General features: G+C 38.9%; 1 protein-coding gene across 2 annotated transcripts in view; it reads right to left on the bottom strand.

Annotated features, from left to right (window-relative positions):
- PSPC1 (paraspeckle component 1) overlaps positions 1–15,961 on the bottom strand; it is a 55,861-nt gene that overhangs the window by 22,574 nt on the left and 17,326 nt on the right. For both annotated transcript variants that reach the window (XM_019530209.1, XM_019530208.1), the window contains exon 6: positions 15,023–15,131. In XM_019530209.1, the coding sequence (XP_019385754.1) occupies positions 15,023–15,131 (109 nt within the window). The remainder of the gene's footprint in view (positions 1–15,022; positions 15,132–15,961) is intronic.

Below are 15,961 nucleotides of genomic sequence, written 5' to 3'. Positions count from 1 at the left end.
TTTAGGAACACCTTTGCTTTCAAAGCAAGGGTTTGTTGCAGGAACAGGACTGTTGTTAGCCTCCAGCTTCTAATGTTATACTCCATAGAATTATCACTTATACTTCTGTACGTCCCTTTACTGTTATTGAATGCAATGTCTAACTTGGTTTCTGCACCAGACAAGGTTAGCTCACCCAAACTACAAAACAGCTTGCGCTGACTGCCTCTGGCTTGGTACCTCAAAACTACAATTAACCTACAGAGAAAAACATGTGGGTTGTATCCTTTCTTACTCCTGTACAGTTAACATGGCAAGGCTACAGAGTTTATTACAGTAAAAACTTGTTATCTGGCATCCCCCTAGAATGGGGGATGCCGGTTAATGAACTATTTCAGTTAATGAAATGAGCACCATCTGGTGCATTCCCCAGTGTCAGTGTGCCGGGGGACAGAGAGGGGGGCCCTGTGCAAGCTGCTTTTTCCCTGTGCAGGCTGCTTTGCTCTGGGCTGTGGGCTAAAAAAGCAGTGAAGAAAAACTCAGCTTGCAGCAGTGAAACGGAAAGTGCCCTGGAAGTGGTTTCGCTTTTCCTGCGTTACTCAGATGCCGGTTAATTGCCTTTTCCAGCTAATAAAAAGTGCCAATTAACACAGCTTTTACTGTACAAACATTTACATTAAAATTTCATGGTGCACGTAGAAGGAATCTGGAAGTGTTACTAAAATGAAAACGTCATGAGAACCCAAGAGAACAGAAGTTAAATTACAGAAGTTGAATTATTTGAGTGATGATTTGTCAAAGACAAATTTAAAAGACTAATATTAAAAGTAAACATTTCTCTCCTTTCTGGATCCAAAGCAGCTGTCAAAAACTGCCTCACAAGTCAAAGAAACAGGATGTTATCATCTAGCTTCATGTTCCTTTCTTCATTTCTATTGCCCCAAAGTTTTAATTCATGAAAAATAAATGCAACAACAATAACCCATCTTACCATATATTTTGCTACTTGAACACCGAATAAATATCATGCACCAAATAATTTCTCATTTGTAAAAATTATTCTTGACAATTTACTAATTAACAAATAAATTTGAAAAAGGTTAAGTTACTTACCTGTAAAAAAAAATAGTTCTCTGAAAGCAATATCCACCATATATCCAAGCACATCATCCATCGTGAAGTTCAAATTTTCAGGATTAAATATTACAGGATTTTATACTGTAAACTAACCTCCAGTCGCTTTCTCTGCTTTCTGATTTAATCAAAGATTTAGTCTAAGTACCTGAATATAAACACAGACCAGAGGACTCAAGTGGAAATATGGAGGATGTATGACTTTCACAGAACCTTAGTCACAAACTTTTCCATTAAAGCCATACTCCACAAATCCCCACTCTTGGAGGCTGCAGAGGTGAAGAGCTGTCATACCCGGTAAGAGAGAAAGCTGGACTAACTGTACCACCTGTACGTACAGAAATACAGTAAAAATTTCTTAACTTTCAAACAATGCAATATTGTATACATAAAACAATTTCCACTATCCTTGACAAAGGATTGAGCTAAATCTTCAGATTCAAACAAAGGAAACACTAGATCTGGTCAAGTCTGAGATGCAGTGATAGGATAATAAGGTTTATTTTGAAAATATGCAATAGATTGGGAGCTCAATGGGACAAGAAAGTCACCTCTGACTAAAAATGCAACAGACGTGTAAAAATGCAACTCTGGCACTATCAGGAGTCAGCAACGTATGGCTCATGAGCGAAATCCATCCTACAAACATGTTGATTCTCCACAGGGGACCAGTGCCACATAAGCCATCCCTTCTATATCATATGACTTTGCTATAGAGCCTGTTGCTCTACCATGTCTGGACCTACTCCCACTGTAGAGGGGATGGGGTTCAGTGGTAAAGCAGGCAGCTGGCAGCTCCAAGTAATGGGGAGTGGGTCACAAAGGGCTGCCTGAACTGACAAAAGATTGCCAATGCCTAGTCTAGATAATATCACATTCAAAGAGTACTTAAAATGGGACAATTAATGAAACCACCCACCCCTCAGATAATTTTACAAACCTAATCTGCGTTTCTTTTTGGAATGAAACAGCAGTAATCTTTCACTCAAAAATTAAAACTACGAGAAAAAACCCATTCAGGAACTACTACATGTATTGTTTAGATTTTGTTTTCTATTATCTTTTACAATATTATTTATTATGCAACCAATTTTAAGTTGCAAAGCAGTACAATTTTTAATGCCAACATATAGTTGAAAGCCAAACTTCTAAACAAAGGTAGCAACACATTTCTGTCACTACAATTAAGTACATTACTACCCAGCCCTGCCTTCTACAATTAAGTCCTTAAGCAATAATTTCAGCATAAATAGCAACCTTTACCTTAAAAAGGGTAATTTGTACATAAAATATTGTAGCAGACCAAAGTGTTTAGTACAAATGTAGTAAAATATAATTTTACTTATAAATAGCATTTTAACAAGAATACAGTCAGTCCACACATACAGAACTTTATCTACACCTATTATATATGGATCATACCAATGGTGAAACAAATATTCCTGCTAGGAAGTCAGATACCAACCCATCTCTCCATCCCTTTCCAACCCTGACAGATGAAAAATTATATTTTAAAAGGTTTATAAAACAAATCCCTAATGAAAAAGCAAGCTAATTAAAATAATAAAATTAAAATGGCAATGCATCTTAATTTAAGATATAATGCATTACACAGGAGAACCAACTGTACAAGTAAAAACTATATAAAAGTACAGGTTAGTAGAAACATATGGGTCAAGCTCAGGATTTGGATTAATCCAAATGAAGAAAAAAATATCATTTGCTACTGAAAGAGTACATCCTCTCTTACTCACACCAATCCATACAAAACTTCAAGGTATAAAACCTTATTTTTAATCCAAACATTAAAGTTGCTTTGCAAAAAGTAAGTGTGATTATAATCACATACCGTAAAAGCCGCATTAACCAGCACTTCATTAACCAACATGCTTTTTTAACTGGCATACTGGTCAACACGGCAAAAGGGAACCCAGATGCAGGACTTCTGGTTTTGTCAAACCCCACAGCCTGGGGGAAAGCAGCCTGCACGGAGCCCACCGTCCCTTTTCCCCAGCACAAAAAATGACACCAGCCGAGAGGCAGAAGGGGGCAGCACGGTTAATCTGGGACGTGGATGCGCCAGGAGGGACATCTTTGCCCAACCAGGCAACACCTCTCAGATGACTAGCACGTTTAGTTATCCAGCACCCACATTTCCCATGGGTGCTAGATAATGTAGCTTTTGCTGTATATGGAAGTAGCATCCAGCAATCAACATCACCTTCAAGAGCCTCACTGACAGGAATTACATGGCAATGTGGCTGCTGCTCTAGAATTTACAATTTAACGTAATTAAAGACTGAGCACTAGGGATGTGCGAAGCTTCGGCCACGGATCAGATTTGGCAGAGGTCTGGCCCGATTTGACGGCCAAATATCCGACTCCTAATCAAATCAGGAGACCCTTTAATCTCACTGAATTGAACTGGAACCCTCTGAATTGATTAGGAGAGATTCGGAAAGATTTGATGATTCACACAGAGACACAGCTTTAAATGTTTTTTCTACATACCTCAAGGTATCAGGTGGCTTGTGAATGCTGAGATGTTGGGGCAGATGGAACGTCCCACAGGAACACAATGGGGCAGATAGGGGGCCCCCACTGTGCTCGGCAGTGGACCAGAAGCATTTCCAGGTCTGCTGGGGAGCATGCAGGGGACCACTCCCCTGGTGCCATCGAAATGTTCACAGGCCACACCTGGTACCTCAAGGTATGCAGAAAAAACATTTAAAGCTGTGTCTATTGCTGAATCACAACCACTAGGGCTGTGTGAAGCTTTGGTCACCGATTTGATTCAGCCGGATTCTGTGGCTGAATCTCCGAATCGAATCAGAAGACCCTTTAATCTCTCTGAATTGAAACAGAACCCTCTGAATCGATTCAGAGAGATTCAGAAAGATTTGATGATTCACACAGAGACACAGCTTTAAATGTTTTTTCTACGTACCTCAAGGTACCAAGCAGCTCATGAATGCCAAGATGGTGGGGCAGATGGAACATTCCACAGGAGCAGACCTGGAAGTGAACCAGAAGCACTTCCAGGTCTGCCAGGGAGTGCATGGGGGACCACCCCCCTCAGCTTGGTGACTGGCGCCTCCTAGGTCTGGGGCAGCACCCAGGATCCCCCCAAGACTGATCACTGAGTGGGGGAGGGGAAGGGGGTGCCTGGTCAGGGTCCCCACAAGCTTGGCAGCTGACCCGGAAGTGGACCAGACGTACTTCCCCTCCACTTTTAGGTTTGCCCTGCGCTTCTGTGGGATGCTCCATCTGCCCCACCAGCACAACATTCACAAGCTGCACCTGGTACCTCAAGGTATGTAGAAAGAACATTTAAAGGTGTGTTTATGGCTGAATTGCTGATTCTCCAAATTAGCACCGAATCCAATTGGGACAATGATTCAAATCAACTAATCAAATTGCTGTCCCCGATTTGGGCCAAATCTGAATCAAATACAGCCCATTTCACACACCCCTGCTGAGTACAGTGAGTGGTTCATAACAATAGGGAAGGGCATATATATATAATCTCAAACTAAGAACGGGATTCTAAAACCTCTAACAGCACACACTTAGGACCAAAATGCAGCTCCGAAAAGAATTATCAGGCAGATGTCATCTCTTTCAATTTGTCTTGGTTAAAAAAAATCTTAAAATACATCCAGCAATACTTAAGTTAGAAAAGGCAATGCTGAACAAGACTTGTTCTGATCTACACTGATTACCTAGTGGCATTTAGCAGCAGCTAAGGGCTCCCAAATGTGTTCAAGCATAAGATTTTATACTGCAGAAACACAATTTCAGATTCCAGGACAGAGACCAATCTGAACTAGTAACCTTGTATCCTCTTGTTGGGCAAGCCTAACTTTCAGAAATCAGCCTTCCCCCCCCCGCCCCCCCACAGCAAATTTTAATACATTTGGTTGACAGTTGTGGAACCTTTAAAACAATTTGGCAATTCTATCAAGAAAAAGAATCAGATCATCTTAACACTTAGAACAAACAGTCCTCACCAAAATGTTTTTGTTAGAGGAGTCATGTAAAAAGGTTTTTAAATAAAAAAAACAGCTAGCTCACTTAGGACAAAGATAATCAGAATTAAAATCCTAAAGAAAATTTTAAAAAGTAAAACATATAGGCTCCAATGGAAGATTAAACACAGATTTCTAAGAATTAAAATTCCACATTCTTTACACAGGTCACAGGCTTAAATGCAGAAGTGTGTTAGTTCCTAACAAATAATCTGCGATACATATGACATCTATGATAATAAAGTTGAGGTCTGTAATAGTGGAGAACTGAGGCCTGTAGTGATTAAATACTATTCAATAATAATCAAAGCCTCAGATAAAAAAAAAGATATTTTTAAGGACAGCACTATACTCCATGTCAAGACAGTCACAAAATCATAATGTAACAAATACAAGAATTCCCATGGGTTTACCTTCTTGATTCTGAGTAGTTAAGACTTTTGCGTGCCAAACAATTAGTGTTCAGGGTCTGGACTCCATACCTTAGGAACAGAGACCGGCATCTGTGAAGAAGTCTATACTTGTATCTGAACAAATGACCCAGATTTAGAAATTATGTGTTTACTGATATAAATGATTGATATGAACAGCTTCCTACACTGGATACTTGGGAACTTAATATTAATAAGTAAAGGATGATATTCTTCTAACTAGATGACCTATTCTTCCTCTAGACAGTATACTATCAGAACAATTTTACAACATTGTCTGGTTACAAAAACAGGAAACTAGAGATTTCAGACTAGAAAGGCAGTCAATTTCAAAATGTACAGGTAAGATTCAATAAGAGATTACTCAAAACCAAACAAGGAGTATACATCAAGGAGCACAAAGCAAAACAAACAAACAAACGAACAAACAACAATAACGTTTGAGCCAAATGAAAGGAGGTTCCAAAGACACCTACACTTGAGTTGGAATGGCTAATTTTCCAAGCAGATTGATGTGATTTGTCCAGATTTTGGCACCCAGGACCCCTACATAGTCAATATGAAGAGTAAGGTCTCTCGGTTAAACAATTCAAAGGCAGATGCCCTGGAACACAGAGAACGGAGAGAGAGATCTAAAAGTGTCTGGACACATCTTGCTGGGATCCTTTGACCCTAGCTGACTTCCTGCCCTTATGGCAGTGGGCTGGACTTGATGATCTTCTGAGGTCCCTTCCAGTCCCTAAGGTCTATGAAATCTTTGAGGTAGTTTCAAAGGACAAGTCATAAAGGCAAAAATGTACAGCCAGCCAGTAAGAAACACTACAGCATGTGAGCATGTCTAATGACTAAGGAACTTCAGTGGGATAGGAAGACTGGGGTCCTGGTTTCTATTACTTGGCAATCTGATGGCTTGGGGTTTTTCTTTTAAGCCAATGACTGTCTAATGTAAAATGACTTGTCCAAACAGCAGGAACAACTGCCAATTAACAGTACATTATGTACAGGGTTTGACAGTTGGTTGTGAATGGTCAAATTAAATTATAACATTTGATTACACAACATCAAATGATTGAGACAGGAGAAACTAAATAAACAAATCTCATAACACCATATACAGCAAGCAAGATATCCAAAGTCTTTCTATTATCAGTAAATTATCTAAGAACCGCTATTCACGGCTCTGATGATATACTAGAGCTGTGTACAGTTCATGTTTAATAACCCAGAGTTGCTCGAGTTGCACTGCCTGCCCTACACAAGAACTGCATTCTAAGAGTTTCTCCTTCAATTTTCTCTATTTATCAGCCACGACAAAAGAAAATGTATGAAGAGAATCAGATGCGAATATTTAGGAGAGGAATAATTAGAGATGTGATATTCTTGTTCAGCCAGCATGATGCAAAAAAGAACCCTTGGACCCCGAGAAGAAATTAAGGAATGCCTGAATTTTGACTAGAGACTTCCATATATATCAGGGTGCTCCTGCCCATTACAGGATACAGATAAATGATTAGTATGTATGGACTGACAACATATTTCTAAGTTTACTTGATTTATATGGTCACGTGAAAGGTTTGAAATATGTAAAAAGTACATACATTTTTGTTTTAAAATATTCTGCATAGGTATTAGAATTTTGGACACAAAACAAAAATAAATCTTACTTTATTTACTTGAATATAAGATGACACCCTAATAATTTGTAATTTTTAAAAACAATTTTCCAGATATTGCATTTAATTGTTGGAAGTTTGTCTGAAATTCGCCCCACTCCCACTGCTACAGCAGGAAAAATAAATCTTGTTCCTTACCCTCTTAAATTTTCCCCCCTGCAGCTCCTCTCTCTGCCTGGACTACTAGACCCTAGTATCTCTAAGCACGTGGAAGTGAGAAGCAAATTTGAAAACAATGACTTTGAGATGAACATGCTTAAGAAAATATAACTCATCCAGAATTTAAGCAAAATTGATTAATTTAACTTTTTTGAGGCCGCTACAAGTTTGAGTACAGGTATTCCATAAAGACACATTTAAGCAGCACTTTTGTATCTACTTATATAAAGTACTATGCATATTAATCCAAAGACAAAAGGTTCATGATTTATCATACTGTATGGTAAATTTGCAATGTAGTGGCTCATCATGACCTGAAAAGGTGACAGACTTGGGGAGACTGAGCACAATGGGAACTGTATCTTATTCAGACAGGCTGCACTAATTTATCCTTGTGGTAAGTTCCCAGATTGTTTACCCCATATAGGCCATGTGTTTTATAGTTATGCTCAGTGTCGGCTCATATTGTGTTCTAAACACATACTTAATCATATGAAAATAGTAAGTTACCAGTGAAATTAAAAATTTTGTCAAAAGTAGGCATTGCAGGGACAGGGGCTGGCAGCTATCATATTGCTGAAAATTAATATTTGGGACACAGGTTACTGAGAAATCCAAATTGTAAAATCAGTTTCAAACCTGCTTAAAATACTATTTGAACAATCAGGAAACAAATTACATTTAATACATTAGAAAGTTCTCTCACCTTTAAAAGTTTTACCAAGCAAAATGTATATAATAAAAACATATTATATAAACATGGCTAAGACTAAATAAAAATTATGCTGGCATCTGCATTATTTATCCGTGATGTCCTTACCTATTTTTGGTAAACACAACAACACTAATCGCAAGTTCTGCAATTATTCTGCAGTCTTGAAACTGCTTTTTTGTTCGTCTGTTTTTTGAATAAAGCAGACGTAGTCTTAATACTTAGGAACTGTTACAACATTGTCATCCTTAGCAAGCCAGAGCAAGCATTCCACGTGGAGTTTTGTGCATGGAAGAAATACAATATGAAGATCTAAGCATTTGCCCTGCAAAGTCCATCACCATCGTCTTTCGGAAAGAAAGCATTTTAATGCCACCCCCAAACAATCAAACTTGCCTACAAAGAAACATACAAATATGTCAGACATTGATCAAACACAATTTGCCTTATTCATAGGAAATAATATTAATGAGAAGAATAAACCACTGCAAGATAGCAGGACTCTTGTACATTGTTTCATTGGTTTAATTTAAATATACATTTACTGTTAATTGTATTTCCAGAATCCAGTTTTAAGAAGTCCATAAAACTGTTAAGATGTCAACATGAACACGTGTCATTTTGTGCACCAGTAGTATTCCAACTGTACTGCAAAGAGAAGGCAATTCATCAAAGTGAAACTCTTCAATAAACCTTTTATAAGACAGCTTGTTTAACTTTGCAGCTGTTTATGCTGGCGAACACAGCCTACAGTCATGACGTCCCAGATAACCAGGGATAAGTCCAGGTCTGAAAAGCTGCTACTTTTCCCATGATACAGCAAATCTATCTGCTTTTTGTCAGTCACACACTTGCAGATGTTTAGTGACCTTTGTACCTGAGGATTTATTGTACAACCACCTAAACGTCTTCAAAGGACAAACTGGGTTAAAAATACTCCATACAATGAGAATTCAAGATGCTTATGGTTAATGAGATTTTTAGAAAGAAGGAAAAAAAATAGATAGTTCTAGTCACAAATATAGCCTTTTCTTCTTTTCTGTAAATAAGGATCAGGTTGCACTAGTATTCAGCCCTGTTCCCTAGATATTAAGGGACTTCAACAGACCCTCTCCATTTGTCTTCTCATAAGCAGAACTCATGCTTGTTATTCACGTTCATCTGCATGCATATCCACAAGAAGCAAAGCCAGCCACAGCAGCAGCTAATGCAGGAAACCTTCACTCCTACCAAGAGGGCTGAGATTTAGATCGTGGTGGGAAGAAAATGAAGGCTACAGAAATGCTTTTTTTTTTAATCCAAACTCTTTCAAAAAAAATAAGCAAACAACTTTATAGTATTCTTGAGGGGCAGGGAAGACTGTACTATACTGTTTCCATGCTATATTCCATTCAAGTCTTATTAGGGCTTCTAACCTACAAGCAGCTTTGGCCTCGACTATTCAAGCAATCTCTGCTGCTGCTGTGTTTGGCTCCTTCTTCCAGTACTTATGGAACATATCTGAACAGTAGAGCTGTTACCTAGGAAGTCAACCAAAATCTAGAGTTACCATGATTTTTAAAACAGACCAAAGAAACACAAATGATTAAGAGAACTTTAGAAGAGTCAAGCATTTAGGAATATAAATCTATGGAATTTCAAGGAGACATATAGACAATTTACCATTCAATAAAAGGAGATATGCCACACCTGTACCACAGTTCAGCTGCTCTGTGGTAACTACACTGCATACAGTTTTTACCTCTTGTGAGTACAAGGTAAGCCATGTCATCTTACTCTTTCACTGAGGCCTAATCTAAGGCAATTTTACTTCCAGTTACTCTGAGATGAGAGCACACAAACAAGATGTTCCCATGGAGCAGCTGAAGTCCTACCCCCTTTTTTCACATGGTATACTGTGCATATGTCTATGCCTTCAATCATTTAAGTACCTATGTCACTTTTAGCAACAGGACTTGTGTATCACTGACCATTTTACTTAAAGTCTGCGTCATAAGTCCCTTTTTAAATTTTAAAAATCTGCTCTAGAAGTCACTGCTAAATTATTGCATTTAACATTTCATCAAGTTACAATATTCATCTGGTCACGTTACAATTGTTTTATGCCACTGCTATAGAGTTATGGTTGGGTCACATCCAAATCTAAGAATACCAACCTTGCTTATTTTGCAGGTTTTTGTTGACCTGATAAGAAGATTCAGATTTTTTTCTGGTGCTTGATCAGAACAATCCCTCATTAAATCAGTGCACTGAATTAAAAGCAGCTTTTATGCACTGAAATGAACATCTGGTGAAAATATTCTGATACACAAACCTACAACCTTAATTTTAAAAGCCACTCAAACCTGGATGCCAACCATTTACTATTGAATAGCCTATAAATTAACTGTGTTTAAATTAGAAAATATTGCTTTTAAACAAGTAAACATGAGGTGATGGAAAATAAATTGCTATATTTGCTACCCACTGTAAATAAGTTCTCCTTCTAGCAAAATACAGTATTTATGCAAACTAGCAGATACCTGAAAAGATAAAGGAGAAAAGAATAAAACAGATTTCAAAACTAAAATTTATGTAGTGAACTGCCAACTATAACAACATTGTATAATGATTAGCTCTTAGAAAGTCAAGTGAGAGATATGAAACTTTTTAAAACTTTAAATTTAAAGACAAGTCTCACTCCATTAAAAAAAAATATTGAAGTAAATTCTTTGAACATCTCTGGGCTGTCCCTAATGCCAGTACTACCAGGCTACAAACATGGTAAAACTTCAACTATCATATCAAGGAAGTACAGCAAATGAACAGCTCTGTAGCACTGTTTACAATTTTTGTCAATTAAAAATAAAACAAAACTTCTACAGGCAACTGAATATATTAATTTCCAAAGTGTACTGACTAGAGTGTGCAAGAATTTTCTTCTCAAAATAAGGCAAAACACAATGAAAAAGATTGGAGTTTACAAATTTGAAAGTAAAAAGACCGGGAAAGTCATAAATAAATGAAGGTAGTTTGATATAACAGTCTCTGGGTGGCCATTACACTTACCATTTAGGTCCTTCTTTTAAACTGAACAGTGAAAAAGGATAGGATATAAGTGAAGGAAGCTTACTTTTTCAAAGCTTTTAAGAAACAAAAACAAGTATTAGAAATAGATTATCATTTCCTTCCATAGAAAATACATGATGCTCTAAAGATTAAGAAATATGCCATTTAAGTAGGCTGGGAAACCCATTATGAAGTTCTGATATAGTAAAATCCCCCCCCACAAATATTACACTAAAAATAACAAATTTCAGACAACTAAAATAATTTGATTAAAGAAGAAATTGTCAAGATGATGGTAGATATTCCATTAAATACATTTTTTCACAGTATCCAGTAACAGTGGTTCACATTTCTGGTCTACTCCAAAATGCATACTTTTCAATGAAGAATCTCATTGATATGTTAGAACTTAAGTAGCTATCTATGAAACTCGTTTCATCTTCCATATTCAAGAATGACATAAGTCCCCTACAATGAAAACTACTAGTAAAGGAAATAGTAAAAGGGGCATACGATTTCCATTCTTTTTTTTTTTGCATTTTAAATTAAGCTATTTCAGTAAAAGCCAACATATCACAACAACAGAAGAATCACTACAACTGACTAAACAAAATCAACTCTTTCAAAGCATTTTACAGAACTGTCGTTTAAGTTCATGTAACATTCCCATTTGAAAATATAACATGTATTCATAACAATATATAGCATAATTCAGATCAATTTTAGCAGTGATATACTTCTGAATACATGTTTTCTGCAGCAGACTATTAGTTTCCAATTATCAGAAATTGATAAAACAGGATGGACCTCAGCAGAACAATCACAATTTTTTCAAAAATATTTTGAAATGCTTCAGGCTTATTCTACCTGGAAAGTCATCCTAACCTTTATAATTGTGTAATAAGTGCATATATGACACAGTAATCATCAAGCTACATTCAGTTTGGTGTTCAGCGCTTCTCCTTTGAAGATGGGCCAAATATCACTGAAATAACAGGACCTGTAGTATGTATCAAACACGTTTAAGGCTGTAGTTACATAAAATGAATGCTGTATGTAACAGATCTTATGTTGTAAATCTTGAGATTAAATGCAAATTGCAGCTAAATTTACTAAAATTTGGTAGCACCAGGTCACTAACGGCCCACATCCCCCTGCTTTAATTGTAGCAGATTAGGGTACTTTTCATGTCTTTGGCCAATATGCCTTGTAGTTGTACAACAGAGTCAATCATATAGCTTTAGGAATAGCTTAGAACAGAACTTGAAAAGGATGGTTTAGATAGAGATGATCCTTCCTTGACCAGGGAGTTAAATTAGAGGTCCCCTTCCAGCCTTATAAAATCATATTACGCAACTGTAAGACACCACAAAATTCAAAATGTTCTAAGTTTCTAACCGTGTACCTGTGACAGGAGCATCTCTACTGGAGCCTGTTCTATTGGTGGCTCCGCTCTCCTGTTACGGGCCAACCTCCTGCTTACTCGCCTGCCATGCCTTGATCTTAATTGATTAGTTGACTGATGTAATTAGCAGGAGGCTGCCCACTTTATACGCCCCAGTGCCAGGGGGCGCTACCTGCAGCTCCTTTTCCACTCCTACACTACAGCCCAAGCCTTGCAGATGGTACTAATGTGGTCCTTGCCTTCTCTCTCAGGGGCTTCCTGCTGCCCCCCCTTGCTCTGGGGGCTTCCCGTTCCTTACTGCCCCCCTTGCTCTGGGGCTGGGGCCAATGCACCTCAAATGCTGTGCCCTCTCTGGCGCAAGGATCCCCACGCTACCATGGAGTCCCCCCTATGAGGCCTCCTCCAACCCCTAATAGCCTCACCCGGTCCTCCAGTTAAAACAGTAAACACAAAAACACAAAACCCCTATGCTACAGCATAAAAAGCTAGACCGTCCAGCCAAACAACATTCAATCCCTACCAGGAAAACACTCCAACCCCAGCAGCGACCAGGGGACGCTCACAGTCAGAGTTCTCCCCTCTGTCTGTACCAGCTGAGCCCCTCCTCCCTCCATTGCCACAGGGGAACTGCCCTCCTGCCTGGGCTTATATGAGCCAGGCCCTGCCCCTTCCTGTCAGCTGGCCCCACCGACTGGCCTAGCAACCTGCGCCTATGACTCTGGCTGCCCTAGTGACTGGCAGCTGAGCCTCCCCCTTCTTGCCACTAGGGGTCTCTCCCAAGCCATTCTTCTGCTCTCACGCGCAGGGCACCCGAGTGCTCTGCGACAGTATCATAATAAATTTATAAATGCACACAAAAGGTATCAACTTTTAACCACCTGACTTATAAAAACTGTTGCATCTTATATCCTCTATTACCCTAAAGAAAAAATAAATGCTTAATCCTTACGTGTATCTTTTTTCACAATGCAAGGATGTATGCAAGTGAAAACCAGCAAAAAAACAAAAACCAACTCTCTGCTGAAAACTTCTTTTTGGTGATGTAATCAATTTCAACTAGTTAAACTGGCCAAAAACTCTACTAGCAGGTAGCAACGCCACATCCAGATACCCGCTTAAAAATAACCTTAATAACTTATTGATCCAGCTTTGTTTTCCCTCTCCCACACATCTCTCCAGGAAGGAACCTGCCTAAGTTTTCTGAAAAATTTCTCAAGATGTTTTAGAACACAAATATACTTTCATCAGTCATATAACAGAAAATGTGATAAACCTGAATGTTTACAAAAGATTATGTTCCTTTCCAAAAAAACATGAAATCAATTAAACACTTTTTGATGTTTTTAACAGCTAAGCCAATAGCTACACAATGAATAGTACCACTTCATGTCAAGTTAAAATGTTTCCCTCAAATTAAAAGTCAAGTTAAAATGCTGGCACAAACTACGTAAGTGTGGCAGTCATCGTAATGGTGTAAAGCAAACTGATACTCATAAAGCTCAGTTCCCTTCAAAAACAGTTCCATCCATGTAAGGCATGGATACCCTTTATTTTAAGTATCCAAGTGGTCTTAGTTACACCCTTAACCAAATCAAAACAATAATTCTGTATATACCAGACATTCTTTTGTGATGTCACTGCTTCACTATTTTTCCAGGCACCTTTCTTCCAAGAGCAGACCAGACCTAAATTACTAATGTAAAAAAGCAGAATTTTAAAAACCCAATGCATTCACAATAGAAGAAAAGAACATTTTTCTTCTTTTTAGGTTTTCTTGAGTGTTTAGCTAGAAGGGTTTTGAAGAAAATTATATTCTCACTCTACTAGTTATAGTAGATTCAAGGTGGGCAGCAATCTTATACCCTGTTTACATCCTTTTTCTTATATATTAAAACCTGCATAAACCCTTGTGTGGACACTTCTTTTTAAGAGCTGCTTACTGATTCAGATAAACTTAACATAAACCAAAAGAAAAATGTCCAAACAGAGGTCTGCACCAGTATAAACAAATTTAAAATTCACAACTTTAACCAAACCAATGCAACTCTCCATTTGGATGCAGCCCAGAGAAAATATGGGAAATATGTTTGACCCTTGAAGAAAAGTGGTATTGCTGGGAGAGCAAATTTATACAAGAGATGAGGTCCTGAATGTGTAAATATATAAATATTTATACACTTTCTATTAGCTGAAATCCTGAGTCACTGGGAGAAGAGAGAGTATTTGTCATTATGTACCAAAGACAAAACTGCAATGCGAGAAATGGGCCATAAAAATGAACTGCTATCATTTTGCTGTAAAAAAGTAGCACTATTCAAAAGATGCAAGAGTAAGAGCAGACAGGAAGAAATCACATCCATCTGGTCCTCCTAGAGAATACAGGGACAGTCATGCCAGACCAACCTTATTTTTTTTACTTTACACTTGAGATGTTAAGCAAAGATTCTACTTACATTGTCCATGAAATTTGGTTTAAACCCTCCTTCCTGCTGCCGTCTGAGTTCTTCCTGTTCTCGCTGGCGTAACATCTCTTCTTCACGACGTCGGTGCTCTTCTTCATGTCTAAAAGAATAAATAAACTTATGAAATTAAAGTTCTCAGCTTATTCACACTGCTTCACTGCATCAAGCCTCAAGGGCTAAAGCTAATTAAATTTAAAACAAGAACACCTGACTTTGCCTACTAGCCTTTGACATTTCACTTAGTTACTGTGGTATTTACTAGGCCTGTGTGAAGCAGCTAGTATTCGCTTCATAGTCGGCTGATTCGGGGGACAGTGATTCAATTCGGTGATTTGAATCACTGTCCTGATTTGATTCGGCCAAATCAGATTTGGAGATTCAGCAGCAGCTGAATCTCTGAATCAGCTGGGCTGGGCCCATCCCCCGCCCGGTCTCCCAGCCCTGCAGTGGCTGATCTACCCACCCCAGCTCCCAGCACTTGGGGGAAAAAAAAGCCCCAGCTCAGGTGATGCTGGGCGGAGGGCCACCCCTGCTGCCTTCCCCACCGCATGCGGGGGGCTCTGCACAAGCCCCTGAACCCCCTCCTCACAGGTTCCCTGCACAGGCCAGCTCCGGCCCTTTAAGGAAAAAAAAAAAAAACCCTGAAGAAACCCCAGAACTCACTGCTCCTGCCAATGGAGGGCAATCCCTGCTGCCCCCTGTCACATGGGGGGCTCTGCACAACCCCCCCGAAGCTGCATCAGGAGCTTTTCTTGGCTTTTTTTTTCCCTTTAAGTGCCAGACTCTGGCTGGAGGGACAGCCGTGGAGAGGCTGGGGGAGCAGGGGTTCAAGGGGGCTCATGCAGAGCCCCCCCCATGCAGCGTGAGGCAGTGGGGATCGCCCCCTGCCCAGCAGCACCCAGTGAGCACTGGGGCTTTATTTTACGGTGC

Source organism: Crocodylus porosus, unplaced genomic scaffold, assembly GCF_001723895.1.
Source record: "Crocodylus porosus isolate Cpor-Errol unplaced genomic scaffold, CroPor_comp1, whole genome shotgun sequence".
Taxonomy (NCBI): Eukaryota; Metazoa; Chordata; order Crocodylia; family Crocodylidae; genus Crocodylus; species Crocodylus porosus.
This window is presented reverse-complemented; position numbering and strand designations above follow the sequence as displayed.